Source organism: Gymnoscopelus braueri (genome assembly GCF_963280865.1).
Source record: "Gymnoscopelus braueri genome assembly, chromosome: 13".
NCBI lineage: Eukaryota > Metazoa > Chordata > Actinopteri > Myctophiformes > Myctophidae > Gymnoscopelus > Gymnoscopelus braueri.
Window position 1 is genome coordinate 34,629,513 of NC_137615.1, and position 8,304 is coordinate 34,637,816.

General features: G+C 40.4%; 1 protein-coding gene across 1 annotated transcript; it reads right to left on the minus strand.

Annotated features, from left to right (window-relative positions):
• Positions 1 to 327: 327 nt before the first annotated feature.
• Positions 328 to 7,876, minus strand: LOC308098393 (histo-blood group ABO system transferase 2-like). Its single transcript, XM_080446729.1, has 10 exons — positions 7,784 to 7,876; positions 7,627 to 7,678; positions 5,675 to 5,698; positions 5,128 to 5,175; positions 4,563 to 4,613; positions 2,701 to 2,736; positions 2,451 to 2,585; positions 2,257 to 2,308; positions 1,800 to 2,057; positions 328 to 829 (listed from the first exon to the last, which is right to left on the minus strand). The coding sequence occupies exons 1-10, from the start codon at positions 7,791 to 7,793 to the stop codon at positions 446 to 448; spliced, it is 1,050 nt and encodes a 349-aa protein (XP_080302855.1). The 5' UTR covers positions 7,794 to 7,876; the 3' UTR covers positions 328 to 445.
• Positions 7,877 to 8,304: the final 428 nt, after the last annotated feature.

Consider the following 8,304-nt stretch of genomic DNA (forward strand, 5'->3'; position numbering starts at 1 on the left):
AGGCCACAATAACGTACCTGACCTGGTGGAGACCTGTGCTCCGAGGAGCACTTTTTCTAGTTTACTTTATTTTTATTATAGTTTATAAACCGTATGTGCAGTTGTCATTTTATCATAAATCATGCTACAAAACAAGCACAGTTGCCAAAATATGAATACAGTTTTAACTGAACACTTCCAGTTCTTTTTGTGAAAAAGGGCCCGACACTGAAATCTCATCACAGTAGTGTGTGTGTGGGTTTGATCTGGCCTGGTAAACCACCCCCCTCCCGTAAATCTCATTAAATGCAAATGAGATTTCAAATTAACCTGCACTTTTATTTCTACATTTATTATTTTATTTATTCCTTTATTTATTTTTAAATATGGCAGCTCTGGCCCACCATAGTTTCCTTGACCTCTTCATCGTAATGATCTTCATGAATCCAGTTTTTTTTGTACAGGTTCAAATGTTCTCCCTCACTTCCTTCATGTTCTTGCGTATGGTGGCGTAGCGGATGAACTTTATTTCACTGCCTCCCGTGCCCAGCTCTTCATCCCAGAGGTACTCGGGAGACAGGACCTTGGTGGGCTTGTTGACCACCAGGTATCGGTTGACGTGGCTCTCCTCCTGCCACTTGGCTTCCACTCCCACCAGCTTGTCTGCCTCCAGGTTGGCCCGGCAAGTCGTGACCAGCTCATGCACCTCACCCACCGCTCCTCCAAAGAATCCCCCAGCATAGTAGAAATCCCCTTTGCCGTTTGGGATGTAAGCAGTAGATGTATCGCGTCGCTCGTAGCTGAAGTTGTCTCGTTCACTTTTGTGCAGCCAGGGATTAAGGACGGCCACCTGGATATAGATAAATTAAATTAAATGTCCGATCTGGATGATAAACAATTTAGATAATCTACATGTTCACCACAGATATATTCAGTGACTCAACTCAATCAATGCAGAATCGGCCCTGGTTGTAAACAAATAGAGTACCAAGAAAACAAAGTGCTACGTGCTACAAAGTAACTAGGAAGTAGGTAGACATCAAACCTAGCATCTGCCTAAATAACGTACTTAGCATCTGTGGACAAGCAAACAGCATCCATCTACATAAAGTACAGTACCATAACTTGCATCTTAGACAACAAGTAGTGATACAAGGTATTAAGAGTGGTAGGGGGTGAGGGAGTATGAAGAGGTGAGTTTTCAAAATAAGGCAGCAAATGGGAAATGCATGCTTTCCTGACAAAGGAGGAGAGGAGATTGAGGCCAGAGGTCATTCCACAGCTTGGGAACCAGGAGGGAAAAGTATAGGATACTTGAACGTTGGCTTGTAGGGAAGGGATGGAAAGATATAGTGTTTGATAAAGGTTGTGGATCATATCCTGGAAGTAGGGTGGGGCTGTGCCATTGTTGCCTGGTAGGTCAACACCAGTGGTTTGAAGGGAGTGGGAGGTTATAGACCACGCATGCTATAATGGCAGTTGTAGGGGTTTGAGAGAGCATGCAGGCATACCAGCGTTTGTCCTTATTGTACAAAAACACCCTCTTTTACCCTCAGTCATCTTGAAAACTGAAAATTTTTGGTATAGCTTGCCTTTGTTCTGCCTGTTCAGTATTTTGCTTCCAAATGTGTACACATGTTGCTGGTATGAAGCCCCAGAGCATTTCTCAAATCTTAAACAAGGTTAAATATTTAATGATTTTTTTTTAAGGCAGAAAATAGAGGGTTAAGAGCTTCAGGATTATTTGACTTGATAGATATGGCATCTCTCCAATAAATCATCCAAATTCAATCTCCCCCTCTCCATTTTCATGAACTCACCAGCCGACCAAGGATCTCAGCACCAACGCGGCTGTGGAACTTCATGTCGACATCCACACAGTAAATGTAGTCGGCCTCATAGCGTATGCGCTCCTCAATGGCCTCCTGGATGAACTGCATTCTCCTCATGGAGATCTCCTGCCAGCGGCTGTACTTAGGTACTTTGATGATATGGAGCTGTCTGCCTGCTGCCATGGTCACATTGGGTACGGCATCAGGCTGGTCGGTGAAAACATAGAAGTTCACAGCCAGCCCCACCTTCAAAAGTACATGGACGGGTTAGCCAAAATAGGATGTTGGTTGAGTTCATCAAAACATATTTCCTGAATGGGATACTTATAGATAATGTTTGTTAAAAAAGAAGGCCAAGTATGTCAAAAGTTCATCAGATAACAAGTGGAACCCCATAATTATGTTTTAATGATATGGACTCATTTATGTCCTCCTTGTGTCTCACCATGTAGTGCTGCTCTGCTGTCTCTAAGAAGTCTTGTAGATAACGGATATATCTGAATGAAAAGATAAGTAAAAATTTAATATTTCACATTGGAGAACATGAAAAAACTATTCCTGAAACTGACGTTCCTTGGGAGTGTCTCACTTAACCACAGCAACATTACCAGAGAAGTGCAATATATATCATGAACTTACTTGGCAACTGCAAACACAGTGGTTGCAATGACAATATTCTGCGCCTTGGTGGCCTCATCTATGATGACAGGGTCAAAGGTGCCATCCCAAACAATAGGTGCCAGCCATGGAGTAACTGTTAGAACATCTTGTCGCCTTCAACAACAAAACATTATGGAGCAAAGTAGACTCTGTTGCTGTGCTAATTAACTGACCTAGAGATTTTTTTGTTTGAAAATATCTTGTCTGATGTACAGTCTACTGTACTCACCTCGGCTCCATGATTTTAGCCTGTTTGGTGTCCTGCCTGAAACATAAAAAAAATACATTTAGAATTGGATCCCTGAAGTCTCACATAAGACCTATAGAGCTGGGAAGGTTTACGTTGCCTGTAATGTTCTGTATTCTGGACAATCTCTGGAGGAGAGAGAGAGAGAGAGCGAGCGAGCGAGCGAGCAGATGTTGCTATTTCACCTGCTACAGGCTGCAGATACAAATACAATTCAAGTGAACAAGGGTTTACTGGACTTTGCATTTGATTTTAACATTTTCATAAGTACTTCATGTTTTCAATCGCTAGTTTAAAGTCTTTTTTCAATTATCATGATATGAGTTTAGTAAATGATGGTCCCATTAATTTTTTTAATTAATGATAAAGTAGGGTATGCTTTTAGGGCTTCTATTGGTCCTACTGAGTGAAGACCCGCCCTCGCTGCGGTTGCAGCTAATAGCAGTAGTATCTGTTTCTTTTCGGGACCGGAAGTTCCAAGATGGCAGATTTGAATTCGCAGAAAAAGTGGCTTCAAAACGGGTCCGTAGAAACCAATAAGTCACGTGACGGTACCCTTCGTCCATATTTTTGTACAGTCTATGTGACAGACTCAAACTCAGACTCAAGGTATACTGTATGTGTCAAAATGTATGTAGTGTGCTGTATACTTTGCCCATTTTATGTGCATTGTATATTGTGGTTATCTCCCATTCTAGGGTAGTTATTTGCTCCTGTTCCTGTACTTTTTATTGTCATCTGACATAATAGTAGTGTGGACAGTAGTTATTTTTGTAATGATTGAAGGTCCTGGCGATGAAGGTCCTGGCCTGAGCCGAAACACGTTTTTTTAAACTTTGCCAAACCATGACCTAGTAAAGGCTTTTTAACTTTACTGAACGAGTGCCTTGGATTCTTCTTAAGTTTTGACCTACAATTGAATCCTCTCCAAAGAGCACATGTTTCAGTTTCTGATCATTACGGATCTGCACGCAGGGCATCCTCGTCTCTTAATTCAACTCGTCAGTGATTGTTCGACGGACTCCCATCGGAGGAGTGAAGCCGGCTGGAGCCTCCAGACCAGTATGTTAAAAGAACTAACCAAAAAAACCCAAACAAGTACACAACAACACACATCGCTTCATCTCTCTCTCACTCTTTCCCTTCTTCTGGCTCAAAACCACCTCTATGTTTTTGCCTCGACAGCGTTACATGTGATCTCTGAGTTGTTGTGAGTACCTCTAGTTCACTTTGTTGCCTACATTTTTTATTTAAAAAAAATCATATATACACGTGTGTGTGCAGACAGACAGACAGACAGACAGACATACAGACAGACAGACAATTCTCAGTGTCGGGGTATCCCCTCTCAGATCAGCTGTCCCTCCATAATTGGGCAACTAACATCAGTGTGACATCATCAACATTGACACTACATAACCACAGGAAAGCCACACCGTTAATAAGCCCGTCTGTCTTGTTAACAAAATATCTACTGCAGTGTGGGCAGGTAAGATACAGAGAGGATATTGTGATAGTGGCACTAAATAAACGTGCGTCTTATCAGACCACATTCTCTTATTGCTAGCTGGCTCAACTGGTTTAACCAGTTCAATAAACATATCTTTGGTGGCAACAATTTACTTGAATAGTTGTGTATGAGGCAAACATGTACTGTAACTACTGGAATAGTTGTGTATGAGGCAAACATACTGTAATATGTGCTTAACTTAACCTGTGAACTTAACAAGACACAATATCTGTTTTAACTTTGCAGACTGCTTGAGAATGCACTTATATCCAGACTAGGAAACACTGAGAAGTTGAAAATGTACTACTCAAATCGAGCAGTTTAAGCAGCTTACCATTTTCCCACCACTAGTCTTTCTGGTATGGGTCGCCATGTCAGGTTCACACTAGCAAAGCAGACAAATGTGGAAATGGCACAGACATGCATATTTAAACAGCACAATATGGATTTATTGGTCGGAAACCGGCTTGCTCACATGCTCAAAAAAAATTATGTATTGTTGAGAATGCAGGTCAGCACCAACAGTGTGAAATAAAATATTAGGATCCTGGTCGACTAGAGCTTTGCCTTTTGTACACTTTATAAAGACAGTAAGATCCTATAGAGTACAACAACATGAATGTATGAATAAGAATCCACCAGTCTTGCGTATTGTTAATACATTTACACATCAGAGTGTCTGTGGATACCCTGTTCATCCTTGAATATGTTTGCGGCTTAAAATAATCTACTGTACTGCAATGTTTTGTTGTTGTGCAGTACATAAGAGAAGACTTAATCATATTGCATTTAATATGACCCATAAGACAAGTTTCTCTTTCTTATTTCTTATTCTTCCTTCTTATTTTCTGCCTCTTGAAATCATTCCCCTTTAGAATTGATCAGTTTTAAGAGCTTACCATTCTCCTATCGGCTGCAATATCAGGTTTCCAACAGCAGAGGTCCCACTAGCAAAGCAGACAAATGTGACAATGGTCAAATGTTGACATGGACATTTAAACAGAACAAATGTATACAATATTGATGACTAAATCTAAAATGTACTTGTTCATGTTTAGTGAAACAGAAAAACACGAATACGGCCATTATGACCTACGGCATCTAATAAGGTGTTATGAATGAAGGACAGGTCAGCACCAGTGTGAAAGGAAATAGTCAAGGATCCTGGTTGACAAGAGCAGTTGCTTTTGCACTTTTAAGAACTAGAAAAAGATACGCGGACACATTTTGGGTCGCGAGTAAATACCCCTTTATTTTTTTTGTTGCAGATCTACAAGCTTGTAGTTCGGCTATTTTCACTAGTTTGGGTCCCGGGGAGACATTACATTTCTCTTTTGGGTCTCGAGATAAAAAGTTAGGGAACCACTGCTCTAGTGTAATATTGCTTAAATTAAAACTATAAGGGGAGTAGTGAAGGAATTTAAAGACATCTCTGCCACTCCTTACCTCAAATGTGATGAATAGAGGAACCTTTGGAGAAATAAAGAAGCTGGATGAGTCATACACCCACCAAGTACAGTAAATAATTGCTCACACCCATGGATTAAATTCGATGGCAAATGCAAATGAGATTTCCGTAAGGGGGATGGTTTACCAGGCTTGCCTACCCAGGGCCCGCAATATTTGGAAAGCAGTCATAGCCAATTGGAATGGGATCTGAAAAATCAGACTTGTATATCTTGATCACATGGCCCCAGAGATATTGTGTACCGATTTGTGTGAGTTTTGGACAAAATCTGTAGGAGTAGTAAAGTGTGTTTTGAAGAAACAGCAGTATGGCAGAAAATGTAATCTGGCACAAACAGGGCCTATAAATTGCATCATGATCCAAGGAATCCAGGGACAAAAAGATGTTGATTGGTGACCTACGGTTCAAGAAAACGTGAATCGGTCTGTTATAGCGCCACCATGAGGCCGATTTGAAATCGAGACAAAATGTTCACTGGTTGTACAGAGACCTGCAGAGATGGTGGTTGCAGAGAGTCAAGTCAAGTGTTGTTTACAAGGCAAAGGCTTGTGGCCAGGGGACTGACTCTTCCTTTGGTGTGTCGCCTAGGTAACCTCATCCTCTGCTCTAGTGCTGTTCCCTAAACCAAAGCACACACAGCTATAAATAAATAACCCCCTCAAGGACCCCTGGGGGACTCCACTTTGAGAAGGACTTTTGAGAGTAAATATTCAGTTTATCAGTGGAAAAAGACATGACTCAAAAACCAAACTTATTGTGATCTTAGAATGCAAGCTTTTTCAGAATTTGTAACAGATAAAAGGCGTGCTGATAACTACAAAAGTATGCTCCTTGGAGCAGATCTTTGCCAGGTGGGTTGGCTACCCAAGGCAGACAAGTTTTTGAAAGTAATTCATAGCCAATCGAAATGGAATCTGAAAATGTCTCGATCACATGACTCCAGAGATAATGTATACCGATTTGTGTGAGTTTGACAAAATCTGTAGGAGTAGTAGCAAAACATGCGTTTTGAAGAAAACTCAAAATGGCTTCTGGAGTCTATTGTCAAAAATAGCAGATCTACAAGCTAATAAAGTGTGGCAATGCAAAATAATAATACATCTAAAAAAAATATATATATTTTTTTAAATTATGTTTTCTTACTGTATATCTTACTAGATATAAAAGTATATTATTCAAGTTACTAGCCTATCTATTCTATTCCAGAACTTGTTCTGTGGAAACTAAACACTCCAACTACACTAAAGTGGTTGGCAATTGGCATGGCTCTGTATTCTATCTTCCTGAACAGTCCGGGGTAGTAATTGCAGTGGTGACTGGTGAGGTGAGAAAAGTAGCCTACTCTCATTTTTTACTTAAGTAAAAGTATCAATACTGCAATGTAGAAATACTCTGTTACAAGTAAAAGTCCGGAATTCAAAATTTACTTGAGCAAAAATACAAAAGTATTGGTAAGAGAATGTACTTGTCTGCTTATAGGCGACTTTGGGCGTTTTTTTATAGCTTGTTTCTAAGTGTAGTTGCTTATTTGGGCTTGCTTCCACATGTTTTAATTATTATTTAAACCAGTGTATTTGTACCTATAACCCCCATCTGAAAATGTTTTGTGCCAGGGGAGCCCTGTAGCTAGCCTGGTACTCCAGGCTTCAGTAGTGAAATCAAATGCAAATGAGATTTCCGGAAGGGGGATGGCATAGGCTACCCTGTAGCTACCAAATGTGTTGTTAGAATGTTTCAAAGATCTTCCAAATATTCCAGATTTTATTTAAAGATTTCTTTGAAAATAGCAGATCTGCAAGGCTTGTATAGATTCTACAATTCTAGGCTTCTTTTGGGCATGTTTTCCTAGACCTGGTTTCTTATTTCTCTCACAAAATCTGGCAACACTGGCTACAAACATTGCGGAAAATGATGCCACTTAAAAACTTACCAACTGAAACAAAGCAGTACTGCTCCGCCTCCAAGTAACAGTAGAACATTTCCTTTAAACAATAAATAACAATTAATATCCTGATAATATGACACTTGGTTTTTTTAAAGGCTAAGTAAATTAATCGTAGTAACAATAGAGTAAAGAATCTACTCACGTTTTATCATATTCGATTGAGTCAAATAGTGGAGACCGAGAGGCAATGATCCATAAGTAAGTGCACCTGTGAACTTCCGCACCGACTAACAGCTTATTGCAAACAGGCGCTGCAAATTGTATTTACTCCACTGCGCCCTCTACAGATCCGGTCAATATAAATTACCATTGACCAGATCTGTAGAGGGAGCAGTGGAGTAAATACAATAATTTCCGTCTGGTGGACATATTTTATTTTCTGCCCAAAAAGTGTATTATACAGAGAAAGTGTGGTCCTGAGAGGCTTTCAACCCTGGAGAGTAGACTTTCAACAACACAAAACTGCCTTTGTTTCCGTGAGTAGCAAAGTAGTTTTGTTCATTTTTTACTAAAGACGGAGACCTCTCACAGCAGTGGAATTTTCGGTCTATGAGCAGAGCAGCGCGCCTGGTATGGCGTTAGAGAGAACTCACTAACGTTTGAAAGATAAGGGCAAGGGTACCCCATTCAGGCTCACGCTCACCCAGGCTCAGGGGTCATCAC

Coding starts and splice junctions, on each gene's coding strand:
- LOC308098393 (XM_080446729.1), bottom strand. Junction 5,176..5,674: donor CTCTATTCATCACATTTGAG/GTAAGGAGTGGC, acceptor CTGCTTTGCTAG/TGGGACCTCTGCTGTTGGAA. Junction 2,309..2,450: donor ACTGTGTTTGCAGTTGCCAA/GTAAGTTCATGA, acceptor CTTTTCATTCAG/ATATATCCGTTATCTACAAG.